The 27,506-nt window shown below is 52.8% G+C and overlaps 1 protein-coding gene across 1 annotated transcript; it reads left to right on the top strand.

The window, feature by feature from the left end:
* Positions 1-3,923: 3,923 nt before the first annotated feature.
* On the top strand, positions 3,924-25,745 carry LAPTM5 (lysosomal protein transmembrane 5; the record flags this gene model as incomplete). Its single annotated transcript, XM_084242017.1, has 8 exons — positions 3,924-4,010; positions 17,478-17,571; positions 18,251-18,327; positions 19,949-20,080; positions 20,715-20,837; positions 22,438-22,533; positions 24,531-24,623; positions 25,656-25,745. The coding sequence occupies 8 exons, from the start codon at positions 3,924-3,926 to the stop codon at positions 25,743-25,745; spliced, it is 792 nt and encodes a 263-aa protein (XP_084098143.1).
* Positions 25,746-27,506: the final 1,761 nt, after the last annotated feature.

Here is a 27,506-nt window from a genome sequence, read left to right as displayed (position 1 = left end):
ACATGCACAGCAGCTGTCCCAAGGAGGACTGTGTTCCGGTCTGTGTGTCCGGCAGTAGTCCCGGCCTGTGGGCTTCCAGGAACAGATCCACACCTCTTCACTATTTTCTTCTCTGGTTTTGGGTTGGGGAGGCGCAGCTGAATTGCAAACCTGGAAACAACTTTATTAAGGACAGAAATAATTATAGAACAATCTTAATCAAAACAGCCCCCATTGTTGAGTTGTTACAACGAGCCAGGCCGAGCCAGGCTTTATCTGGACTAACAGAAAGGACTGGCAACTCCTAAATCCTTTGTTTTAAACATGAGACCTGGCAGAGTTGCAGGTTTTATTTTTGCCTCTAGGCATGTGGGTGAACAAGGAAGTTCTGATGGTGTTCTGGCTTTCACAAAGAAAACTCACCAGTAACTCTGCCTTTGAGGAAACAGAGACATCTGTTTAAAGGAGAATATACCTCAGTAGCAAATTATTGAGCAAGACACTCTAGCAGAACTAGAGACATTTTTTGGGAATAAAGATGACTTTCCAGGAAATGGGAATCAGCTCGAAGTTGAGGAAGTCTCAGAAGCGGCCTGGGTCAGAAACAGCAGTTCGGAGGCAGCTGCCCAAGCGGACCTGCCTCCACCTTGCTGGGGGCGTGGAAATGTGGAATGATTCTGTCTGACCTTGACGGCAGGGTTCCACTGGTGAACACAGAGAGCTCAATTGCAAACATGTCATTTTTGTGATGGAAGAGGGTGGCTGGGAGTGAGTGACACTGGAGTGTTGTCATTTGCAGGTGCATTTTCTTATGTATTCTTCACAAATACGGGGGGGGGGGTGCTGTCATTCACTCTGCCTTATGCCAGAGGAAGCCGAGTCTCAGAGAGGGCCAGGGCTTACCCAAGGTCACACAGCAAGGTCAAGGAACACACTAGGGAGCTTGTGTGGGCTCAGCGTCAGAGACCCTGGCTCCATGATGGACTCTGGTGAGTGGAGCATAACAAGTTACCATGATCTCAAAGGCGTAAAACAGCTCAGAATTATTATTGTACAGTTCTGGAGGTTAGGAATCCAGAATGGGTTTCACTGGGCTAACAACAAGGGGGCTGCAGGGCCAGGTTCCTTTGGAACAGGGGGCTCTGCCCAAGATCTGGCCCATGGCCCTTCCCCCAACTTTGGATCCAGCAGAGCAGAGTCTTCCAAGCTCTGGCTGACATATCCTCGGCTCCTTCCCTCACTTACAAGGCCCTTTGGGTTACGCTGGGCATTCCCAGATAGCCTGAGGTAATCTCAAAACAGTGAACTTTTCACAGCGGTAGAGTCCCTTTGTGGGGAACACATAGGCACAGGCTCCAGGAGTTAGGATTTTCTGCCTAGCAGACGCACTTGGCCGAGGAGCTGGCCATTTGGGATGACAGCCCTCCCTTCTGCGGGAGGGTTGGGGGGTGGGGAAGAGGATCAAGCTTCCAGCACCCAGGAAGCTTGAGGCTGGTGACCCCTGGAAGAACAAATGGCGGGTCAGAAGGAGGGTGCTTCTGGGACATGCGTGGGAGACAGTGCCTGGGAGGTGCCACTGGCCCATGAAGGGCTACCCCTCAGGTCACTGACCTCTCCTGAAGGTGTGGTCCAGGACTTAGCCTCACACAGAGCAGGGTTTAAATCCCAGCTCTGCTTCCTCCCAGCAGCCTGAGGGTGGATGTGGTGGGGGAACAGGCTGGATGAGAAGGGAGGAAACAAACAAACGTGTTTGCACGTGACCTATTTCATCCTCACCGCAGTGCAGTGGATCATCTGCCTCCGCTTTGCAGATGTGGAAACAATAGCTCAGAGAGTTCAAGCACCTGGTCTGAGGCCACACAGCTACTAAGCGGGAGCTGGGATTTCTCACGCACCAGGGTCCACAAGCCGTGACACTCACCTCTGTGGCTCTTTGCCACATCTCTTTGTCTCCTGGGCGTGGCGTCCTTAATCTTTTTCTTGAATTCAGCCTCTTGTTTTTTAAAATTTGAATGCATCCGTTTTAAAATGAGACTTTATATGATTCCCATAAGTGGAAAATCAAAATTCATGGGCTAGTCATGTATAACTGTATAATGTACTTTACAATGAATTTATCACTATAAACATGAAAAGTATTCATCTGTAGACCTTGTACAATGATCTCACATAGCCTCAGTGGATTCAGCCTTTCTTTGGGGTTGAATCCACAGTTGGTCTGATTTTACCAAATTGGAATGTCATGAATGGCTACTGTTTACTACGGTATCAAATTTTCAAATGTCTTCCCAGTGCAGTTGAATCCAGACTCCCCAGCATGCCTCAGGGCCTTCCCCGCCTCTGCTCTGGCTACTCTTGCCCTCTGTTCTCAGACATGGCTGGGTTTCTCTTACTGCTGGCCACCCAGTCAGAGGTGTCAGGATTTGAACCCAGGCCATAGCCGTGGAGCCTGAACTCCTAACCTTTCCAACTGCACCACCTTCCAACGATATCGATCTCAGCAAGGCCTATGGTGAAAAATAAGCAGGCTTGAAAATGAAGTAGAGGAAGGACTGGCTGAGTCACCCAGGAGCCCCGGGCTTGCAGAGAGGCCCCTTCGTCTCATTGTCAAACAGAGAAAGGTTTGATCAAATGCACCAGCCAAGTTTCGGGGGTCCAAGAGAGCAATTCCTGCCAAGGGGTGGAGCTTAGAGACCCTTTATAACCTCTCTGGGGACAGAAATGAAGGGCGGGCATAATGGCCAGTCCTAGCCCCACGGTTTTGTGTGAAGGTGGGATTCATGGCGGGTCCCACTGTGTTCGCCACCGGAAGTTTTAGGTTTCAAGTGAGCTCAGCATCTGGGCAGAGCTGATTTTTGTAAGAACGGAATTTTGCAAGTGTCTCATAGTTCTTTTCTCTGTTGCAATACAGATAACTTATCCTCTGAGGAGGGCTACAGCTCCAGTGTAGCGTGCTTAATAGTCACGGTTTGTTAATTCCAGCTTTTCCCAAGAGTGAGGGGGAAAAGATTCCTGATTGCAGGTGATCATCAGAGGGCCTTGAGGCCCACAGAAGGGGTTCCCTAAGGGCGGGGCGGGGGTGGGGGAGACCTCAGCGGGGGGCTGATGTGTGGTTGATGGGTTTGCTCTGTCATTCTTCTCTGGAAGAATGTCATTCTTCTCTTTGGAACCCTGTGCATCTCTTCAGAGCTCAGGCAGAACCCACTTCTCTCTAGAGGGAAGAGAATATGAGCTTCCAGGTCCAGCTGTGTTCTCCACTGGAAGTTTTAGGTTTCGAGTGAGCTCAGCCTCTGGACAGAGCAAAAACCACTCATTCTCAGTCCAAGTCTCTGTTCCTCCATGGACTAGCTGTGTGACCTTGGACAAGTGATTTCCCCCTCTTTGGACCAGTTTCTTCATTCATAAAATGTTACTACTACTACTACTACTGCTACTACTACCTCCCTCAGAGGGTTCAGGTGAAGATTCAAGGGTTAATTCAGGAGTATGTTTAGAGCATGGAAGAAATACTAGACAATAGTTCCCTCTATAGCTCCATCTGCCTTTGAAACCTGCCACCCGACTGACTGCTGTGTGTGCCAAGGCCTCTCTGGACCTCTGTTTCTTTATCTGGAAATGGGTTTGGAAACAGTCCCTGCGTCCCAGGGGGTGGCGAGCCTCCTGTAGACAGGGTGTGTGAAATTGCCCAAACCTGGCCCTGCCGATATAGGTGTTCCCTGGGCCTCTCGCCAGGGAAACCCCTCCAGGATCGTGTGGGTGTGTGTGGGGGGGTGTTAACTCTGAGGCCCCTGGGCCCTTCCCAGCGGCCCCGCCCAGTGGTGACGTTCTTGCCCCTGCCTGCCTGAAGGGCAGGAAGGAAGTGAGAAGGGCAGCCAGCAGCTTCCCCTTTTCTGGCCCCGGCTCCTTCCCCCTCAGTGCCTAGAGGAGAGGACAGCAGCCACACCATGGCCCTCGGCGCCTCTGCTGTCCGCAGTACCTGCTGCTGCTTCAATGTCCGCATCGCCACCATTGCCCTGGCTGTGTACCATGTGGTGAGTGTGGAGGCCCAGGGAGACGGGTGTGGTGTGGTGGGGCTCTGTTCTCCTGCACCCCCTGCAGCGGGAGAACCGAGGCTCACTGCCCTCTAGACGAACCCCTTCCCTACCCTGGGTCTCAGTCTCCCCCTCTGTCAAATGGGGAGCCGAACCGTGGTGAGAATCGGAGTCTTCCTTCCAGGCACAGTCGCCGTGGCTGTTTCTGTCTCTGTTAAAGGGGCAAAGTAGCAGGGCGAGGTCACCAGGAGCGAAGGGAGCAGCAGATGTGAAAGTGCTTGGAAGCCAGGAATCCTGGGAGGAACAGGGCTGGGACTGCTGCCAGTTTGTGGGGACACAGCATAGCTTCCTGGGCTGTGGGGGATGAGAAGGGCTCTCCCATTTGTGCTTCCAGGGGGAGAGGATGGGGCTGAGTCCTCCTAGCTCAGGGCTTGGCAAGCCACTGGCTTCTCCTCCTCAGAGAGAACAGACCTTGTGCTCATAGCAGGAGGCCCAGGGGGACTTACGGGGTCCCAGCTCTTGTGGGGCAACCCAGGGGTCAGGGCCCAGCAGAGGTTCTCCTGTGGAGGCCGGTGTGCACAGCCTGGGCTTTGAGCTTTTGCCTCCTGTTTACTCACAGAGTGACTCGGAGTGAGTCATGGTCCTCTGCACCCCGCCCATCCCTGACCCCCAGTCCTGTGGCTCACCCTCTGTCTCGGTGGCTGAAGGTCAGGGTCTTTGTTCGGTTCTGTCCAGGCCCATCCCCCTCATCCCATAGCTCAGAGCCACCACTCAGCTCCCCCAGACTCAGGCTCCTTCCTCTTAGGGTGACTCAGAGCCTGTGGTTGACAGTTCTCTCATGAGCCTGGAAGGGCTTCCTCAAAATCAGCGTAAATGCGGCCTGCTGTGGTGGGCTGCAGAGGCTGCTGGTCCCGCTGCTTCTGCTTCCTGTGCAGGCAGGGCAGGCAGGATCTGGCAAGTGCCCGGTGACAGAAGGGCCCCGTGGTCAGCTCATCGCCTCTGGATGCAGACCCCTGTGTGCAAACCCTGGCCTCTCCACTTCGCCTAGGTGCTTCCTTAACCTCTCAGAACCTCTGTTTCCTCACTGAAAAATGGGTACGAAAATAATCATCCCTCCTGCTAAGGTTGTTGTGAGGACAAAGGGTGCTGATGCGTACAAAGCTTCTGACAGGGCTGGGTGAGTGACAGGGCTGGGTGCTTTAGTAGACACGTAGCCTGCAGTGCTGGGGTCAGGCTGCAGACCCCAGAAGGCTGGTTGCAGGAGGAGCTTAGAGATTGCCCTGTCAGCTGCTGTCAACAAGGGGGTGACCCTGAGACCCCCACGCAGGTCCTCCAGGCCTCTTCCACTCTGAGATTGTGCAGCACTCTCAGGGGGAAAGTGTCATCCTTAGGATGCTCCTGGGTCTTTACCCTGGCCCTGCCACTGACTATATGACTTTGGATAATCTTGTGTCTTGGGCCTCAGTTTCCCCTTTATAAACTGAAGGGTCGGGGGCATGGACTGGGTGGGAGGTCTCAAATTCCAGTGCCCCCAGGGTCAGACATGAATGTGAGTGAGAAGAGGGGGACAGGGTACTGCGCCCCCCCCAGAGAGCCACGCTGGGGATGTTCCCGTGACTTCTGGGAAGACGGAATGTGGGCATTGCGGTTTCTCCTTTGCCATTTAGAGAAGAAGGAAATGAGGATTTAGAGAAGGAAAATGAGGGATTTTATGTCACATCTGATGTTCCCATGATGGTGACTGGGCCAGGGTACAAAAGAAATCCCGTGCAGCTTAAGCTGAGCTCACTTACAGGCTGCCCGGGCCCAGAGGCTGCCCTGCAAACCCTGAGCCTTTTGACTGTTGAGGTTTCTGTCTGAGGTTGGTGAAGTGACATCAGTGCCCACTTGCGGGACTGCAATCCACCTGGACATATGATCGGGGAAGACTTCTTGGAGGCGGTGCCCTTGAAAGAAGCATAGAGTTTAGTCGTGGGGAGGATGTGTGCAAAGTGTGGAGGCTGCAGGATGTGGCTTGTGCTGGGGACACTGTCTGGAGGCTTCAGGTTGGGGAGCAGGGGGTGGGGCTTAGAGCGGCAAGCTGGAGACTGGACCTTGCTGTAGTGCATCGCTGATACCTTGGGCTGCAGCATTTTTCCTTTGGGGACTTTAGATGCAGGCAGCATGCCTGTCTCTGCTCCAAGATGCCAGTAGCACCTCCCTGCTGTGTCAAACAAAACTATCTCTAGACATTGCCTAATGTCTCCTGGGGGACAAAATTCACTCCCAGTCGAGAACCACTGCCTATAACGGAAGCCATGGGGAGCCATGGGGTGTTCTAGGGCAGGAGGGGGCATGAGAACAGAGGAGAGACCGGAGGCTGGATGGCTGGCGCAGGCAGTCGTCTCTGCATGGGTCCCATGTTTGATTCCAGGGGGTGATCGTCCTCTTGGCCCTTTGTGAGAGACCCCAGCCTCTTCCCAGAAAGAGAGGGCTTGGGGGCTTTCCTGTGGCCTAGCGGTCGGTGGCAGGTGTGCTGTCAGGGCTTTGAACATCTGGGTGGAAAAAGAGAAGCCGCCATCCAGATGTGTCAATGGCGCAGACTGATCATCTGGAGCCAGTCATGGGCAGCCACCCTTTACATTGAGAGTTATTTGTGAACTTGGCCTCTCTGGGGAGGGTTAAATCGGGCCCTTGGCATCCTGAGACAGCGCCACGCTTTATCGAGTCATCGGGGTGTTACAACAGAACGAACCTCTCCTGTCCAGCCTGGGAACGGGGCCTGGGCTTCTGCTGGGGGACCCTCCTCAGGATTTCCCTGGCCATACGCAGGCAGGGAACATCCTTAAGATGGTCTCTTTGGTCCCATTTGTGTGTCAACCCAAAGCACAACCTAAGTCAGAGGCAGGGGAGGTGGGGGGATCCACCCCCACAGAAGGCCAGAAATAGCTCCCCGACCTCTCCTCCCCACGGTGCCTGAATTCCTTGAGAAATAAACTGTGGGTAAATAGTTTACCCCACTGTGATTTCTACTCTAGGAACAGAACATGCCATACCACGGCCAGGAGGATGGCGCTGGTTCTCAGCGGCTGCGTCTGGGCTGGAGGACTGTGAAAGTTCTGATTTTTTTAGTTCTATTTCTCTCTTGTTTCCATATTTGGTACAGTGCACAGGTACTGCTTTTTAAAACAAATTTAATTTTAAAACAGTTTGGATTTACAGAAAAATTGCCACCCCCGCCCAGCCTCACTGTTGTATGTCAGATGTTAGCTCGGCCCGTCACTCACCACTCGAGCCAGGATGGCCCCACGAAGGCTTGATGTGGCCCAGCTCTCCCCAGCTCTCCCCAGCCATCCTGCCCACTTCCAGGTCCCCGGGCAGGATCCTACGTGGCACTTCGTCGCCAAGCCCCCCCTCTTGGGGGACACATGCTCAGATGGCCTCTGCTTCTGATGACCTTGACTCTTGGGAATTCTGATCATGCTGCTGTGGACCACTTCTTGGGGGGACTTGCAGGATGGTTTTCACATTAGACGTGGGTGGGTTTTTGGGAGTTGTTGTCAGAGGCGATGCACGATTCTTGGCATCACCTCACGGCTACGTGAGCCTGCGGCACCTGGCTGAGGTGTGTCGGGGGTCCCTGCCTCCCACACGGTCCTCTCTGGAAGAAAGTCAGTGTGTACAGGGATACACAGGCAGCAAGGGGTTCTGCTCCCCCTCCTCGTAGAGGGTGTAGGTCAATATAGTATTTGGGATTCCTCATGGGAGTTGTCGGGTCTCGTTTCTTGTTTACATAAATGACCGACTTATTTATATCAGCAGAGCCTCACGGATATTTACTTTATGGTCTGGGTCACAATCCAAAGCTTCCTTATTTATTTGGTGGCTCAAGAGCACTACTTTTAAATTGGAAAAAAAAAAAAAAAGTAAAACGACCTTTATTATTTAAAGACACCTCCAGATATGTTCTGGAACTGTCTGTATTTTAGGTGCCCAGCCCCAGGCCAGGCCAGGTCAGGCCCCTGCATGGCTTCTGCTTGCCAGGGCTGCTGGTCGGCCAAGGATAAGTTGTGAAAATGGCTTTGATGGAGCAGGCCGTGATGAGGGCATAGATAAGAGGCCTTAGTCCGGTTCTGGGTGGGGGGTTCAGGAGTGGCTGAGGAGGAGGCTGGAGTGCTAGCATGAGCAGGAATTGGGGGGGGAAAGGGTTTGCCAAGTGGAGGAGGAAGTGTGAGCAAAGACTTGGAGTTGGGACAGGCCATGTACTATTTAGAATCACAGAAATTCATCAGGGGGTTTAGGGCAGGATGACTGTGGGGTGTGGTGCAGTGTCGGAGAGGTCAGCAGGGGTCAGGGAGTGGTGGTGAGTGGACCAGGTTGCTTATAGGAAACTTCTTTCTCCAGGAAGAGCGTCCTAATTCATCCTCCTCAGAATGCCCTGGGCTCCTCACTCTCTTCCAATTGGGATCTGAGGGCTTGAAAGATGGCCACTGTCCCCACCACTTTCTCGCTGTGTGACCTTGAGTAGGCAGGTGCCTTTCCTGTCTGGGTCATTGTTTCCTCATCTGTTAACTGGAGCCAGGGGTTTCTGCCTCCAGGATGACTGTTTCAAGGTATTGAACTGATGTGGCCCTATTGGAGTGGGGGGCTGGCAGTTGAGTGCCCAGGGTGGGCTGTGGGTGGATCACAAAGATCATTTTCCTTTTGAAAACTTATGAGTTTGGGGCCTAAAAAAGGCCCCAACTGCCAGGTGGGGAAAGTCCCTGATGAGTCTGTGAGAGTCTTCACCTTCATGCCCAATGCTACTTCCACTCTGGGCCCTTTCTCGAGGGTGTAGAGTAGGAGTGGTGACCCCGCATCAGCACCTTAGCCAAAGGACCCTAGCTGGAAATGAATGGAGTTCCTCATTTCTGGGCTGTGTGCCCCACCCTCTAGCTTATGAAACTCTGGAAGCTCACACAGCCCTGAGAGGGGGCTGCTGGACCCACTGGGCCGCTGAGGGCAAGGCTGGGCTCTTCCTGCTCCACCAGACCTGAGTGACAGTGGTCAGTTAGCTGTGTGAGGTCACACAGGACTGGCCTTGCCTGTCCCCTACTTTCTGGTCCTTAGGCTCAAGGGAAGGGAAGGGGCTTCTGGGAATGGGAGGTGGGTGATGTTTCCAGTCACGGAGGGCCACGTGGGTTGGAGGGCCCATAGGCATCATCCTGGGGCTGGGGTTCACCCTGGTGGACAGGCTAGGGCTCCACTCAGACTGGGGATGGAGGGCAGTGTCTCTGGACGAAGCTGCTTTGTCACCACCTTGGCTCTGAGTCCCTCAGGAAGTGAGGCTTTTATTTTGAGCCCAGGGCAGTGGTGTGGAACCAGAACTTTGCTCTGAGTTCTGTGTAAGGTCTGTGTTGGTCTCCCAAGAGACCCTACTCCACTGAGGGGAGGGGGGGGGGCTCAGACTTCTGATGAGGCATGAAATCGAGCAAGGAGCTGTGCAGGGTGAGGTTGTGGGTTCCCTCCCCTACTATTGGCCCAATGCACCCCCACCAGCTCCCCACCTGCCTCAGTTTCCTCTTTGGTCAAATGGAAGTCCATGACACTGACTTGAAGGATCATTTGGAGACTTGATGGAAACTAGGTGTGAAACATACCTGGCACCCAGCGAGCTCCCCACAAATGGCAGGTGCCACTGGAGCTCCCAACTGACAGAAAAGGAAACTGAGGCTGGGAGAGGCTAAGTCACTCTGCAGCCTGGGGTAGAAAGAGAACAATAGCCAGGTGTGCTTCTGGCTGCTAGGTCTCCTCAGTTCCCCTTGGCTCGGGGCGGGTCCGGGGAGGGGAGTATTCTTGGCAGTGACAGGCGGGGGTCAACCAGAATATCTGGGAGCCTGTTCTTAGAAACATGGGGCCCGTATGTAAAGATGCTGTCTTGATTTCACCTGCAAAATGGGGGAAAAGATGGGAACGAGAGCAGACGCTGCCTCACGAGGCTGAGGCAGGGTGAAATGAGTGTGTGTCGGTGTTCAGAGGAGAACCTGGCCGCTCGCGAATGCTCAGTAGTAATAGCGATACTTGTGCTCACGCAGGGGCCTCTGCCCGGGAGGTAAATAGGGAATGATGGTTTCCGGGGATAGTTTGAGGGGTTCACGGTGCTTTCCCAGTTACGTGGGAAGGGGAGGAACATGAGGGCTTATGCCAAGCCTGGAGGCTGGGTCTGAGTTGCCAAATGACTGCCCATAAAGGGGAATTTGATGGCTGTCTCCCCACGAATGGCAGAGGACCCACAACGCCAGGAAATTCACCCTTAGAGCTGTTCTTTTGGGAGGGGGCTGCTATCCTGTCTCCTTTCATCAGGGCATATTTGGAAGGGCTGAGGGCAGAGGGCCTGCTGGGTGCTCCGTGCAAAGCACAGGCAGGGAGGGGCTCTGAGGGGCACACCTGGGCCAGCTGCTCTGGCACCGTGCCCTCCTGTACTTCCTGTGCTGTAGGGTGCTAAGGTGAAGGGTGATACCTAGACTGTGTTCTCTGTGCTCTCCTGGCCTTTGCATGAGCTGTTTCTCCCATTTCTTCCATGCTGTGTAATCGCATGTCTCCATAGAATCTTCTAGAAACTACATACACCTCTCAGAAACCCCTATTCCTGGATATTGAGGTCCCAGCCTCTGCCCCATCCCAGGGCAACTCCCCAGCCCCAACTGCTGGGGCCTTGTGAGTGGTATCCTCTGACCTGGAGGCCTGGAGACTCATTCAGGGCTCCACAGAGTAAATGCCAACCAGTCTCTATGTTTCATTTTACTCTGTAAACCTTTCACTGATGCACAATCTCGATCAACTTTTACAAAGTGGACATAGCCGTGGATCTCCATCCAGACCAAGGACTAGGACAGGACCAGACCCAGACCTAGTGGCCCCTCCTCAGTATGGCCCATCCTGCCCACTCCGGCCAATGTAGGTAGTTCTAGAAGGTTCTAGAGAGAAAGGAGACTACCCAGCATGCGCTCCTTTTTCTCCATGTTTTGTTTGTGAAGGCCTTCTGTGTTGCTGCATGGAGCTGGCTCACTGTTCTTTTGTTGTACGGTGTTTCCTTGTTTGAATACATCACAACTTATTTGCCTGCTCTGCTTCGAAGGACACTGGGGTGTGTCTGGGTCGGGGCTGTTACAGAGCGGCCGTGGCCGCGGGGCACTGGGGTGTGCTGTGGTGTGGTGTCCATGCACCGGCACCTCTGTGGATAGACCGCCTTTCTGAGTCACCATCTTAGCTGGCAGCATTTGCACTGCACCTGCTCACAGTCGCTCTCCTAGTGGGTGAAATCTCTCTCTTCTACACATGAGGAAACTGAGGCACAGGGAAGGAGAAAGGTCTGGAGAAGGTGGGGCAGGGGAGAGGGACCGCAGAGCAGCAGACTCAGGAGAAGCGGGCTCCTGGAAGGGATAGGGACCGGCCTGGCAGAGCTGAGTGTGGTGCTGGGAGTGGACGCCTCGACGGTATCTGGGCTGGCTGGGGAGGTGGTTGGGGATATAGTGTCGTGCGTAGGGGGGATGGTTCCCACCCAGCCACCCCCTGATAAGCAGAGACAGGAAGCGTGGGGCAGGGGTGAGGGAGGGGAGCTTCCTCTTGTCTCTGATGCATCTGCTTCTCTTCTCCCATCCTCCTATCCAAAAACCCCAGTGGGGGAAGGAGCCATGAAACAGGGGGGCGGCCGAGGGTGATCATCATGATCACAATAATGGCCGAAGCACAAAGCCTGCAGGGGCCCTTGTGTCCTAGGCCTCAGAGGAGTAGGAGGACAGGGTGGAGTGGGGCAACGCTGAAGGGGGAGGGGGCAGGAAGGGCTGTGTCCTCGGGACCCAGTTTGCAAATGGCATGTCTGTTGGGGAAGAGCTGAGGACAAGCCCGGGCCTGTCTTCCTGCGTAGCCTCCGCCAAGCCACACACAAGGCCCCACTCTCACATGGAAAGGGGAACACGCTGGGCCTGGCAGACTTGCTGGGGGGTGTAAATGAAAGCACCATGCCCCGAGGTGCTCCCTGGGGGCTGGGTCCTTTCTCCTTGTGGTCTCCGAGGGACGTCTCCGCTTGCTTCAACAGGGTGGTCAGGGCTTCGAGGGAGGCTGAGAGTGGGCCCATCTTCCTGGACAGGGAACTGGTGTTTGTACCCCAGAATCGGGGGATCCAGTGTTGTCGCCATCTTCATCACCGCCATCATGTTGTGATGTTACACTGTCCTTTCGTTACACAGTCATCGCAGTTAATTATCACTTGCCAGCATGCCCGCTGGTGTCACCTGTGAGCTCTGTTATCAGTGCCCACCCCCCACCACGGTCACCACTATTCACCCACCTGAATAGCGCTTCCTCCAGGACCTTCAGCCCTGGCAGCACCGCCATCACTGCCGTGGCCGGAGGGGATCAACAGCTCCCTCCAACCTCCCTGATTTTCCCTCTTCTCCCGTGTCTGCTGGCCCCTTCTTTTTGGCTCAAGTTGTAGGGGGCTCCTGAGAGCCACCAGTAAAACAAAGAGATATTTTCCTGGCCTCCTGGCTACCCTCCCCCACTGCTCAGCTGAGGGAAGTTGTGCTTTATGTTGAGAAAGAAGGGGGAGCATGGGAAAGGGAACAGAAACCAGGGAGAAGCAGCGGGAACAGGTGCTAAGTGGGTAAGGAGAGCGGTGGTGGTGGGGGGATGGGCTGCCCTTGCTACCCAGCCCCAACTCTGACTTGGCATCAGGAGAACGGAGGTTAGCTGTGGCTCCGCAACCGGCTTGCTGTGTGACCTTGGGCTAGTCACCTCCTCTCTCTGGGCCTCATTTCCTGCTGGTAACATCACCTCTCTCTGGGGCTTGGCATTCTTTTCTAAAATTTTTTTTTTAATTTTTATTATTTTTTTAAAAGATTTAAAAAAAATATTTTATTTTATATAATTCTTACATCATTTTTCATCTTTGTACAATGTATATATTTTCATTTTGGCTATATTCCCCATACATCTACACCCCCCCTTATTTTGACTCTAGTTCTTCCTCTCCCCACCCCTTTCTAATCCCCTCCCCCCCCCGTAGTGTGTCTCTGGTTTATAGTTTCTTGTTGATTTTGATTATTACTTTGTATTGATTAGTCTTTTTCCTGGTCCCCTATTTAGGTTTTCCAAATTCCTGCTATGAGTGAGACCATCCGGTATTTTTCTTTTTCTTTCTGGCTTATTTCGCTGAGCATGATCCCTTCCAGCGCCATCCATGTTGCTGCAAATGGCATGAGTTTATCTTTTTTGATTGCTGAGTAATATTCCATGGTGTCTATGTACCACATCTTCTTGATCCAGTCATCTATTTTTGGGCATTGGGGTTGTTTCCAAAGCTTAGCTATTGTAAACAGTGCTGCTATAAACATAGGCATGTAGGTACCCTTTGGGAGATTTTTTTAAAAAAGATTTATTTATTTATTTATACAAGCACTGGGTACAGTCAGAAGTGCTGGAGGGTGAGAGAATTCAGAACAGCAGAACAGAGCAGAACAGGCAGAGCGATGAAGTACACTGCTGAGGGGAACAGCGGGCGGCAGGAGAGGTCTGCGCGCCATGTGGGACCCTCGCTGGTGGCCGGGGATCGAACCGGCGCTGCAGAGGCTCCGGGCAGCTTCGCAGCCCAGCGCTCAACCACTGCGCCACTGGGGAGGCCCAACTTGGCATTCTTGTCCTCTGAGTTTCCCTGGACCTGTGCAGCCAGCCTCTGTGCCCTCGCACATGACAGGAAGAATATTCCTCTTCCTGGAATACTTTTCTCTCTTGTGGATTGAACAACTCCTGCTTATCCTCAAAGGTAGGCTCAAATTTTCCCTAGTGGTGAAACCCTCTCTGAGTCTTCCAAACAGTGGTGATCGTGGCTTACCCACAGGGTCTGGAGGTGCTAGGTGCTTGGAGAGCATTCTGGATAAAGCAAGGGAGCCAATGGAAGTTGCATGGATGATGGGGCACTGCTCATCTGTGTAGCATATGGCATGTGCCCAGCTCTGTGCCCGCACGCCACCTGATTCACAGCAACCTTGCAAGGTAGTCACCCCATTTCCAGAGGAGGAGACTGAGGCCCAGAGAGGGTAGTGGCTGGCTCCAGAGCACAGGCTTCGGTTGGGCCCAGGGTATCTGATTCCAGCACCCCAACTCTTACCTGCAGGATCTCAGCAGCGTGGAATTAGAGAGAGTGAAGGAGAAGATGCAGTGCTGTTGGGAGCTGGCTGCCTGGGCTCTAGGGGAGGAGGGAAGTCTTGCTCCTGTCCCAGTGCAGTCAGGGCCTCAGAGCTCAGGGAGGGAATGGGGCTTTGTCCAGGTGGAAACCAGGGGCCAGGAAGGCAAGGCGAGGGTCAGGAGGCCTAGAATTCTGGGCTCTCCTGGAATATGCTGGAGGTGATCTGAGTACTTTCCAGGAGCTGCAAGCAGCTCTTGGCTGGGGACTTTGGGGGAGCAGAAGGGTCTCTGATAAGCAGGGCACTGAAGTAAGGTGGGAGATCCAGGCATCCTGGGTGTGACATGCCACCGTTTGTAAGAGGTCAATCATTGCAATGGCTCTGGGTGCAAATGGGTGTGACTTTTTTCACTGACTGGAGCGGGGAAACAGGCCAGAGAGGAGCCGCAACCTGGCCAGGGTCACACAGAAGTGAGGAGGTGGGGGTGGCTCCCCATGCCCCAGCTGTTGGCTCTTGAACTCTGAGTGATCAGGGCTGGTGAGTGGGGGGTAGAGGGTTGGGGAGAACAAGGGCTGGGCCCCAGAACATTCTCCTTGAGTGGAAGCCTGTGCCCTGGACACAAGGGCAGCAGGACTCAAATCCCAGCCATCGAGAGGTGTGGGTGATGCCCTAGGGTGTCCAGGCGTCCCTCCTCTGCCCGGGCCACCAGCCATTCTGGAGGGGCAGTTGGGAAGTGGTGATTGGGACACTAATGGTGGGATTGGGGTGTGGTGGTGGGCCCTGAGAGAAGTTGGGGGTGTGATCTTCAAAGTGGGGTGGTGTCCAAGGTGACTACTGGTGCCACAGGATGACAGTATTAGAATTTCTAAAATTTTTAACCATATTCTTTATTAATCTCTGGGCTTGTATGTGTGTGTTATGGTGTTCATGTCAAACCAGGACAGTAGCAGATGCAGAACACTCAGCAATAAAGAAATACAGAGCAGTGTGTTCAAAAGGTTTTGCTGACATAGGTGTGAGATTAGAACATCTGAGCCTTCTAGGCCAAGGCTAGCAGGGGCCCTGGGGTGTTTTGGAGGGTGTCTCCACTCTGTCCCGAACTGGCTGTGTATCACTGGGTAAGTTGCTTAGCTTCTCTGAGTTTATAAAACAAGCAGAGGGAGTTTATAAAATATGTGCACAGAGGTTTTCCCCAGTAATTGCAAGTTGGGGTCTCAGACAATCTTGGATTCTTGGGCTTCGAAAGTTCCTGTGGCACACCTGGTAGATACTCATCTGGGCTGTTTGCACACCCCCAGGATAGGGGCTCTCACTTCCTTACAGGGTGCCCTGTTCCATCCCAGACTGAATTGTCATCTGCCTCCCTTTCTCTTTCTCTCATTAAAGGTGGAGCTGAGAGGGAGGGGCTGAGGGTCTAGACTTTAGGGGCCAAGGAAGCAGCTTCTCTTTGCAGGGCTGTTTCCTGTGGGTGTCAGCCACAGCCCCACAGCATCTGTCTTCTGTTCTGGGCTATTCTCAACCACCCTGCTGAGACAAAACTTTGTTGTTTCACCCTGCACCTGGGAGATAGCTCAAGCAAGCTCACTGTCAGCTCTCTGGAACCCTTTTCTTGGTACAGCTCAAATACCCGATGTAAGCTCACTCTAGCCCAAAGCAAATTATGTTTGCTGGCCTGCTGCCAGACCCCAAGTTTTTGCAAATACTCTGCAATCTATTCCTTACTAAGTCCAGTTACTGCCATTTTTCAGATGAGAAAACTCAGAGAGTTTAAATAATTGGTCAAAGGTCACACATTGACCTGGATTAAAGTCCATCTCTGTCTGATTCTGGAGCCCAGCTCTTCACCAGTTGTATGTGCTACCCATTTCCTCTACTTTGAACAGGATGTAAAATGGCAGGAAGACAGATTGAGACCAACACAGTCAGCAAGGGGGAAACAGATGGTGGATGTCTGCTTGCTGTCAGCTGAGCATGAGTTACCAGTGCAGGACCACCTAGAGAACCAATGTAAACTTAGATCATATTAATAGAAGTAGGGCATCCACTACAAGGGAGAAGGTTGTTGTCTTGATCTCAGTGTGAGCAGATGGTACCTGGAGATGGTGTGTGTGTATGACTGGGGAAAGGGTATAAGTCCTGCTGCAAGGATATGGACACACAGAAGACTGAATCCCTGTGGCTGAAAGCATTCCACAGAGGCTGCTCGGCATATAATTCCTATGTTGGATGGTAGAGGGCTTGGGCAAGGTGACCACTACGGTCCTTTCAAAGCGCAGTTTTATGGTTGTATTGCAGCTGTTTTTAGCACCACCCTGACATTCAGGCCCATCAGATTTGCCCCTTTTCTATCATTCTTAGTAAGTGTTCCTCTAGGAGATGGGGTTCATTCATTCGTCATCCATCTGCCCATCCATCCACCCATCCATCCACCCACCCATCCGTCCATCCATCCATCCACCCATCCATCCATCCATCCATCCATCCATCCATCCATCCATCCACCCACCCACCCACCCATCCATCCATCCATCCATCCATCCATCCATCCATCCACCCACCCACCCACCCGTCCATCCATCCATCCATCCATCCATCCATCCATCCATCCATCCATCCATCCATCCATCATGTACAGCACTAGCACAGGGACTGAGAGAGAGATAAACCTTCCGAGCCTGGAACTTCCAGTCCAGTGGAGATGATAGTAGCAGTGACAGTGAGCAGAGCTTGAGCACTGACTGTCCGTCAGGTACTTTAAGTGAATCATTCTTTAAGTGAACAACCCTATGAGTCCAATATTATTATTATCTCCATTTTGCTGATGGACAAATGGAGGGTCTGTGGGGAACAGGGTGGACAGGTCACCCTGAGGAGTCATTGGTCAGGTATCTCTGGGCCTGTGTTGAACTCCAAGCCCCAGGACACTTAGCAGTGGTGACATAATTGCCCAGAGCCTGTCGTTATAAAAGGTGGTGCAGGGGAGGGGCCCAGTCACCAGTGAGAGCGCTGAGGACTTCCTCCCTCCTCCTCAAGCCTGACCTTTAACGTTAGGCTTTAGCAAGACCTTGGTGTGGTTCCCAGAGCTCCTCCTCACCATGGCCCCCTAAGGTAATGGTCAGTACTATCCTCATGTACAGGCAGAGAAACGGAGGCACAGAGAGGTCAGGAGCTTGCTCAAGCTCATGCAGCTGGGCAGAGGAAGGAGGACGATGAGCTTGGGCTGTCCGTCCGTGTGGGCCAACTTACATCCGGGGCCCGATGGCGGCAGGGAGGGGCCGGTGGTGGATGGCGCAGCCCCGCTGACTGACCCTCTGCTCTTCCCCAGATCATGAGTGTGCTGCTGCTCATCGAGCACTCGGTGGAGGTGGCCCACGGCAAGACTTCCTGCAGGTTCTCCAAGACAGGCTACCTCAGGATTGGTAGGTCCAGGGGACACCAGAGTGGGCTGGGGAGGAGAGGGCGCTGGCCAGGGGGCAGACAGTTGGGTTTTGAGTCTTCATTAAGTTCCCTCTTTGAGCCTCAGATCTTTCATCCATGCATGAGGAGATTCTACCTGTCTTCACCTGAGGCTCCCACTGAGGGGCTGGGAGCAGAGGGATGGTGCTTTGTCGACCCAACCAGCGTAGATGGGTGACGGCTGGACTCCCCTGCTCACACCATCATGGCTGCCCACCACACTGGGTTAAATCACACTCCTCACCATGGAAACTGCCCCTGCTGACCTCTCCGGCCACATCCCTGCTTCCCCTGGCTGCCCCAGTGGCTCTGCCCACACTAAGCTTAGCCTATCTCAGGGGCCCTGCCAGGACTTCTGGTCACTCATCCTAGCCACCCCTCAGAGGCCTTCCTGTACCTCACCCTGGCCAAAGTGCCCTGCCCCCATGCCCCCAATATACCTTCCTCTGTTACCTGAAATGTCCTGTCTGTTGTCTTTGTAGCCCTTCAAGACTGAGAACAGCAGGAGGGCAGGGGCTGGGTATTTTGTTCACCATCATTACCCCTGCACTAGTGACTCCCAAAGTGTGGTCCTCAGAGCCCCAGTGGGGGTCTCCAGGAATAGCCCTGGGGTCTTCACCCTCTCTCTCCTTTGCCTTTCAGCTGACCTGCTCTCCAGCTTCCTGCTCATCACCATGCTCTTTGTCATCAGCTTGAGCCTGCTGGTTGGGGTGGTCAAGGTAAGGGCCTGCTGGGCGTGGGATGGAGAGCCTGGACCTGGGGGTGGGCAGGAGCCCCAGCTGCCAGCCTGTCCAAAATACCTCCTCACTGGGGAGGTATTTTGGGGGATCTGTAGAGATCTTTACATGTGTTCTTTGGAAGGCTTGTTTCTGTTCCCAACTTCTATATATTTTTTTATTGAATATATTTTTTGTATATATATTTATTGTGTATATTTATTTTGTATATATATTTTGTATATATTTATTTTGTATATATTATATATATTTTATTATATTGTTTTATTCTATATATTTTTTATATTTTTTAACATTAGTTTACAACATTGCATGTGATTTAGAGGTAGATACTGCACCCACCTTCTCTGGCTGGCATCTTTGTTCCTTTATACACTACACCCTGCCAGGGCGAGCACAGCCAGATGTCTGCTGGTCACCGCTGAGATGAGCTGGTGACCTGCAAGAGAAAGCAGGAATTTTGACAGATAGAAGAGGAAGAGTAGTTTTGAGGCATGGGGAGAGGAGAAAGCAGCAGGTTTGTGATGGGCAAGAGGTGCCCAAATAGGGGGTGAGCGCAGACAATGCCAGCTCACCTCCCTCCAGTGAGCAGATGAGAGAGGAGACAGGGAGCAGCTCAGCTTCTTGCAAAGAAGAAACTGTGCCTTGGCCCCCCTGGGGGGCAGGTAGTCAGGGCCTCACCACACCGCCACAGGAGCAGGACCCAGAAATTTGGTCCTCTGGGCAGATGGGGCCTGGCACTCACAGGGCTAGCAGAGTAGGACCACGGTGGGTGCTGGCTTGGTGTGTCTGCAGTGCCGGAGACACCACCCTCCCGCAAGCCGGGAGTGATTTCCTCTTGTGCCGCTGTGCCCTGTGCTTGTACAGAGACAAAAGCGGCCCAGCTGGTAGTCTGGCTGGGTCATCCCCGAGGGCTCTGAGTCAGTTTGGGTGGTTCCCATGACCTCCTGAGTGATTTTAGACAACCACATGAGAAACCACGAAACTACCCTTTCTGTAATTTTGTCCCCACCGGGGGGCTCATACGTTGATACTGGTCCTAGTGGTCACTTGCTCTCATTGAAAGAGGGAGACTTCAGCCCTAGTGTCCTAGGGCCTCTGACCAAGACTGAACACCCCGAGGTGCCCACATGGAGGAATCTCAGAAGAGCAGGGCTTTCCTCACCCTGGGCCTTTGATGGTGCCAGCCCTTCTACCTCCAGTACCCTCTCCCTTTCCCTCCTGCTTCTTTGCAGATCTACCCTGGTGCTCCCCCCCTCCAGGAAGTCCCCCCGATTTCCTTTTCTCTGTACAATGGATACAAAGCTTTCAGGTCCTGCTCCTGGAGCCCCTGGAGCACTTTTCTCCACCTAGCTCTCTTGCCTGTGTCTCCTTGGTACCAAGACTCCTGGCTCCCAGAGCCTGAGTCTTACTTTCTTCCGCCCCCAGAGCAGCCTTCGAGGAAGGCATGTGGATCCACATGGGTGACCTCAGCCCAGCCAGGCAGGGAGGATTTGGAAGGGAAGAGAGGGGCTGGTGAGGGGGTGCCTGGAGACACCAGACGGCATGGGGGAACTTCAGATGCGTGCAAGGGACCCCTGAGAGGGATGCGCCTGCCTTTCAGAACAAGGAGAAGTACCTGCTGCCCTTCCTGTCCCTGCAAATCATGGACTACCTCCTGTGCCTGCTCACCCTGCTGGGCGCCTACATCGAGCTGCCTGCCTACTTCAAATTCGCCTCCCGGAGCAGCCGACCTGTGAGTCTGCCTGCCCAGCCTGGGGGGTGGGCAGGGCTCAGACTGGGAAGAGTGGGAGCCCCCAAAGCCTTTCTTAGCTGGGTGGGTTTAAGAAAGTCCCTTCAAATTCCATTGCCTTCAAATCATGCCGAGATTCTTCCTTCTATGTCTGTGGCCACGTCTCACTGTCTTGCGAGAACACACGTAGGGTCTCAGCAGGGGCCTGGTAAACAGCAGCTCCGGGAGGGCACAGGCCCAGTTTCAGTCCCTGCCCCTGCTTTGTTCCTCCTTTGTAACCAACTTGAAGAGAGGGGCGTGAGGATGATATAGGTGGAGGGGAGCACCCCCAGTGGGAAGGCCATGCGGCTGTGCTTCCCCAGATGTTGCTTCTCTGACCTCTGCTCTAGAAAGATGGAGGAGATAAATTGCTGAAGGGCTCCGGGCTGGGAGTCAGCAGACCTGGCTCTGGTCCCCGGCCTGCCACTTCCCCTTGGTGTGAACATAGGGTGACTGCTTCTCCCTGGGCACAGTGGACTAGGGAGCTGCTGGCATCTGTGACTGAGACGGTCTCTTAAACTGAGGGCCCACTGTGTGCCTCACTGTAATGGGGCTTCTCCGTTGGGCCTTAATTTCTGTCTGTCTTCCTGGTCCTAAGGGCCCCTCCAAGGTCCCACTGATGACCCTGCAGCTGTTGGACTTCTGCCTGAGCATCTTGACCCTCTGCAGCTCCTACATGGAAGTGCCCACCTATCTCAGCTTCAAGTCTATGAACCACATGGTGAGTCTGGGCCAAGGGTCTGCCCCTGCCCCTGGATGTGTAGCCTTGAGTAGGTTCCGCTCGCTGTGCCTCAGTGCTTTAGGCTGGATTCCCTAGAAGTGTGCAAAGGACAAGAGAGCTCCCAGGTTGGAAGTTTGGAAGGAGTGAGGGAAGCAGGTTAGACGAAGGAGGAAGTCAGACTCCAGGAGCCGAGTTGCCTGATCCCAGCGGGAGCCCGGCGTGTGAATAGCACTGCAGAAATACTACTAGGGTTTTATTGCTATTTAACCAATTATCCCCAAACACAGTGACTTAAAACAATAGCATTTGTTATCTTGCACAGCTTCTGAAGATCAGTGTAGTGGCAGGAATGGCCACAGTGCAGGATTTCTAATCCAGCAGACCGGGGTAAAGGAGTAGAGGAGAGTGCTGGAGCCCTTGGTGGCTTTGCAGGCTTTTATTGGGATTTACCGGGTACATGGCAGGTAGGGGTGGGGGGCGCTGGGTGGCTGGCAGGCCTCCCAGCCCCCAGCAAGTCTTCACTCTGGGCTCTCCGGCCTTCTCTCACGTTCTCTCTGCTCTTCTCATGGCTCTGCTTCTCTCTTGGCTTTTCTGCTCCTCTGCTTCTTTCTCAGCTTCTGCTGGCGTCCCCGCGATGCTGCCCCTAAAAGCCCAGTCTCAGCCCAGGTGAATCCCATCTACATACACCCAAACCCTACTCCAGGTGCCCGCCATCAGGCATGCATTCGGGACCACAGGGTTCCGTCATCTATCCTAATGGCGGGAGGGCAGAAAAGCCAGATACTTTTTACCTTACCCTATAATCAGGAACCCAGCTGGGGCTCCTTTGAGGTTGGGGTTGGGGCTGCCAGCTTGGAGGGCTTCGTGGGTCTGGAGATCCACTTCTAAGGGGCCCTCTCGCATGGTTGCCAGCGCTTTGCTTCAATTCCTCCTGTGTGGGTCAATAATAAGGCTGCTTGAGCTTTCTCCTGTCATGGCTGATGGATTCCTCCAGTGAGGAACCCAGAGAGATTGAGAGAGAGAGCGAGAGCAACTACTGTGTCTTTTAAAACTTGTCTCTGCCATATTCTATTATTTGTGAGAACTGAATCCCTGTCTGCCCACATTTGAGGGGGGAGGCATGGGCACCACATTTTGAAGGGAGGACTGTCAAAGAATGAGTGCACGTATTTGCAAGTAGCACAGAATTGTCCCACTGGAGCAGCAACCTCCCATCAGTCAGCTGCTGCTTGTAGTGGCGTGTAAGGGAGGGGTTATACCTCCTCCCAGGTATTTCAGGGTTAGGTGGTTCCTATCAGCTCACACCGTATTCTGGAGACAGGTGCAGATAGTGTCCACCATCAGCTGGGGGTTGGGTGACGTCCAGGTAAGTGTGACCTATACCACATCGGCCTCCCTGGGTTTGTTCCCGTTTCCTGGCTGATGGCAGCCCTTGCCTGTTATGGCTCTTACAGCCATCAGTCAAGAGTGACCAGGCCACTCGGTGTGAGGATGGCCGCGTGGTGCTCCTGCCTGGTGTGGAGAGCTGGCTTGTCAATGTGTGGGTGCTGTTAGAATTCTTTATGCTAGAGCACTGATGTGAGCCCCAAATCTGTTGCAGAATTACTTCCCTAGCCAGGAGGGCTTGAGTCAAAGCCAGTTCATTAAGATGATGATCATCTTCTCCATCGCCTTCTTCATGGTCCTCATCCTGAAGGTAAGAAGCCCCATCCCGTGGCTCTGGGATATGGGAAGTGTGCTACCCCAGGCCCACCCAGGCCAGACAGTCAGGTCAGTGTCTCCTTTTAGCTCATTATCCACCCACACTGGCTTCTCTGACTACATTTGGTATCCTTGGGGACACCCCATTTAGAGGGAATGGATCTGCAAAGACCACCTGTATTCAGGTGTCTGGGACTTACTATATAACCCAGAAATCCAGGGGCAGGGGCCACTCTGGGTGGAAGTAGATCCAGAAGGATCTGGGCTTGAACCCCAGCTTTCTTTCATTGACTGTGTGACTGGTCTTCAAGTCATTTCTCTCTGGATCTCGGGACTCTTTTGTGAAAGGGATATGATAAATCCCATTTTGCCCATGTCACAGGTTCATGTGATTTAGGCACCAAAATTTTGATGGGGCCTAAGGTCATATTACCAGAGGTTTGGTGTTAGGAAGGAGGGAGGGGAATGGTTTTATTCTTCTCTGATCCAGAGGATAGAGTCTGATTTTAGGTCCCAATTCTTAGACAGAGGGTAACAGGCTGGAGTGTGCTGATAATAACACAACAAGGAGGGTGATGAGGCAAGAAAACTTTGCTGTCTGAGGGAGTCAAGGCAACTAAGGGTATTCAGCTTAGAAAAGAGATGATTCAAGGGAATACAGTCACTGTCTCCTAGTAGCCAAAGGACTTTCACAGGAAATTTTGTGAGATTTTAGAGGCCATACTGTGGCTTGTGACCTACAACCATAGGAGGCTGATGTTGACTCAACAGCAGCAAAGCCTCTTGAAAAGCATTCTTTTCTGATTGTGGAAGTAAGGTCTCATCATTGTCGATGTTTAGAAACTACAGATGAGCAGAAAGAAGTCAACCAGCCCACCAGCCACTACCACTCAGAGACCTGCCCTGTGATGTCGGGTGTTTTACCCTTTAGTCTTTTTATGCTGGTGGGTGGGACCAGACCTCTTTCTGTCAGAGGCCCTGAGGAGTCCCTGCTCTCACCTAATGCCAACCTGGGAACAGCTTCACTCCTTTGAATCTCCCACAAGAAACTGACCTAGTGTCAGTGCATTTGTGATGTGCAAAAAGAACATTCTTGAAGCCTTGGGGGAAGCCAATGAGGGGTTTTCCATCACATACTCTTCTAGAGAACAACTTCCTGAACCCCAACACACAACTCTGCCTCCCTAGGCCTCTTCCTATTTCCTATCTTCCTTGGGTTGGGGGTATCGCTCTCTACCCTTCACTGCTTCCCTGGACACTCTCCACCTATTTGATTTCCGTGGGCCTTCACTCTTTTACTTTATACTTCACGCTTTTATTATTCATTGTTTCTGCCCCAACTGAGTTCCATCTTGGGATTCCATAAAGCAAGAGCTCTTCCAATGAGAGGTACTGCTCTCCTTCCTTAGGAGGCCATTTGGGGCCAGAGAGAGAAAACCTCTGGCTAACGTCCCTTGAATGTGCCCTGGGGACTGCACTGCCTGCTCTGGGAATCTCCCCAATTCTTACGTCAACTATGAAGACAAAGCAACTGCTACATCAACATATATCTGTATATGTAATTTTTCCATGTTTATAAACATGGGGTAATACCAAGCACACTGTTTTGTAATCTGCTTTTAAAAACAACCTGTCACAGGCAATTTTGAAAGAGATCTTTTCCACTGTCAGCTCTGTTTGAAGATGGGAGGGGTCATCTCAGGAAGGTCCCAGTTCTTGAGGGCAGGATCCACAGGCCTATTGGCAGGGAGCACAGGGGAGTGGCCAGGAACCCTGGAAAGCCCCTGAGTCTTTTGGTACTGAAAAGGGCAGTGCATGGAATACCTGGGCCTGGCAGGTGAGGCACCCCTAATTAGAATAAGGGTCTGAACAGTAGCACTTAAATGGTGTCTTCTGCATGAACTGGGGTGACCCAGGAAGTACCTGGCATCAGTCCCAAGCCTCAGGGGCATTGGGAACAGGCAATGCAGCTGACCTGGGTCTTTTTTCCAGGTCTACATGTTCAAGTGTGTGTGGAGATGCTACAGACTCATCAAGTACATGAACGCAGCTGAGGAGAGGGGCACCCCCAAGATGCTCCAGAAGGTGAGCTTGGCTGACACTCACAGTGTTGTTTGAGCAAGTCTCTCTCTCTTGCTGGCCCTCAGTTTCTCCACTTGTAAGATGATGGTTGGACCAAAAGAAACGTGAAGATTTGTTTCAGCTACTTTAGGATTCTGTTCATGCGTTCATTTATTCATTCATGCTTTCAAGGAAGGCTTCCTGGAGGAGGTGACACTTGACCAAGCCTTAGACTGTCAATTGGTACAAGTTAACTGGGAAAAAGGCAAGGGGCCTTCTATGCTGAGGGATGAGGTACTCTTAAAAGCAGCTGATTGGAAAAGTGATGGGAGAAATGTAGCTGGTTTAAATCATTTACCTCATCTGTCAAATGAGTCAAGATTTTTTGGGTTGCACATGGCAGAACCCAACTCGATCTGATAAGTGAAAAGGGAATTTATCAGCTCACATAACTCAAAGTCCAGGGTAGGTCTGGCTCAGGCCTGGCGGAGTCCTGACATCAGGACCCAGTCTCATCCTCTGCATCCTCCCTCAGTGTTGGCACCGTTTCCAGGCAGCTCTTCCCTCATTGTCAGCAAAACAGCTGCCAAAATCCCTAATCGACATCCCACCCGTTCAGCAATCCCAGCAAAACAAAGTCCCAGGAACATATCTGATTGGACCAGCTTGCATCTTAAGTCTATTCTGAAGCCAGTGGCCTTGGCCAGGTGGTGGAATTCTGCTTGGAATGGCCACACCCAAGTCACAGGTCCACTTCCTGGATCTGAGGGACAGAACTAATTCTTCCAAAAGTGAGGACTGAGAATGTTCTCCCAGGGGAAATTGCCCTGCACAGTCATCACAGTTATCAAAACAGGGTTGACACTGAACCGGCAGAGGCCAGCCTGTCCATTGCGGGGACAGAAATCACAGCTGTCTGAGGTAGCACAGAGCAGGTACCCAGTGTGTTAGCCTCACGACATCTTTCTGCCAGAGGTGAGGGTCGGAGCCCCTTGACCCTAGGTTGGGATCATCTTTTTTGGTAATCCTCAGCCCTCCTTTCTCTGTCCCTCCCAGGTGCTCCTGCCATCCTATGAGGAAGCCCTGTCTCTGCCATACAAGACTCCAGAGGGGGGCCTGGCACCGCCCCCATACTCAGAAGTGTGACGCTCCAGGCACCAGCTCTGGTGCTGGGAGGGGAGGGGTGGAGGCACCTCCCAGTCCGCTTCTTTGCTTTGGGGGCCCCTCTGGCCTGGATGGACCACCCAGCTGACTTCAGGACAATCTGCTGTGCCCCTCGCTGGCCTGCTTCTCCTGCGGGGTCTGGGAGATGCTCATAACTGGGTCAACCCTGTAGGCTGAATGACTCCTTGGGTCTCCCCTAAATTTATCAAAAACACTTATCTTGTTTTGATCAGCTCTAACATTTGTTGAGACAATCGGTCCTTCTAAATTTGATGAGTCTAGTTGACCAGTTTAACCAAGTGACAGACAAATCAAAAATGAACTTGTCAGTTCAATTTGGCCAACGAAGAGCAGCCCCTCACACTGGTTTGCAAATAGTCATTTAACACAACCATTTGGCCAGCGATCGCCATGGCTCCGCCCCGGCAGCCCATCCGTCTGATTTCCTCGCAGAGCTTGCTCCAACAACAACCAAGATGGCCAACCCGAGGTCAATTTAGATAGTGATAAAATTCAATCATAGAAAAAATCAAATCAGCTTCCAAACCCTCCAATTCAATCTAATCCAATAACCGACTGCTCCTCTGATCAGCTCGGTCCTTCTGAGAGGCTGAATAATTGTTAATTTAAAAGAAAATGTCAGACAGTTGCCAAGCCACCACTCACTGGCTGGTTCCCATCGGGGGCTTCCATGATCCAATAGTCCCTTCCAACATGCACTGTGCTGCTGAAGCGCTGCCGCCATCGACTCCCGTGGGCCCTGCAGTCATTCAGCGGGGGGCCTGGAAGCAGGGTCTCTGAGTCCATCTCCAATTTGTTCTTAGGCAACTCTGTCTGCCCGAGGCTTATGTTCAAGGAGAAGTTCAGCCCTGAGATCAGACAGATCCCTTCATTGGGCTAATCCACAGCTTAGTTCAGCCACGACAGGCCAGCCTCTAATGGGTGCAGACCCTGCGTCTGGGCTCAGGTTGGAGGTGGAGAAGGGAAGGCTCCGTCACCTCCTTTTTTATGCACTTCCCTGCGGCTGGGCTCCCGAGGGAATGACCCAGTGGCAGAGACAGGGCCGAGGTGGGGGGGGGGCAGGTTCTTTAGGGTCTGTGAAGGGAGATGGGGGAGAGGGCTGGACTAGAGGGTCCCTGCCAACACCCCCTTCTGTACTTGCTTTGTGCGTGATGGGAAAGACATTTTAATAAAGCAGCAACACGCTTCTCTCCAGCTGGTGTGGTTCTTAAAATACGGTGTAGGTAGTGCTGAGCACCATCCTATCTCCATCACCTCGCAGTGCTGCACACACACACACATTGCCCCCCCACAACACATACACCCCCACCCCACATACACATACCCCCCCGCGCACATACCACACACACACACCATATACACACATACCACGCACCACACACAAACCACACACACACATCATACATCACACACACACTGTCCTCCCCCTCTACAACCCAATTATACCACATACACCCCCACTTCACATTCACATACCACATGTACCCCATATACACACACCACACACACAAACCACACACACCATATACCTTGCACCACATACATACACATGCCACACACACCCCAAGAATATATCCCCCCCATACATCACACACATACATCACACACATATGCACCATATGTTGAGTCCAGGAACTCACAGGAGCCACATCCAGCTGTGGGTGTCATGACCTGAGTGTTCTGATAGTGAATCATGGCACCTAAGCCCCCTGAGGGTCCGCA

This window comes from Talpa europaea (genome assembly GCF_964194135.1).
Source record: "Talpa europaea genome assembly, chromosome: 9".
Classification (NCBI taxonomy): Eukaryota; Metazoa; Chordata; class Mammalia; order Eulipotyphla; family Talpidae; genus Talpa; species Talpa europaea.
The sequence above is the reverse complement of the archived record's forward strand: the minus strand, read 5'-3'. Positions and strand labels throughout refer to the sequence as shown.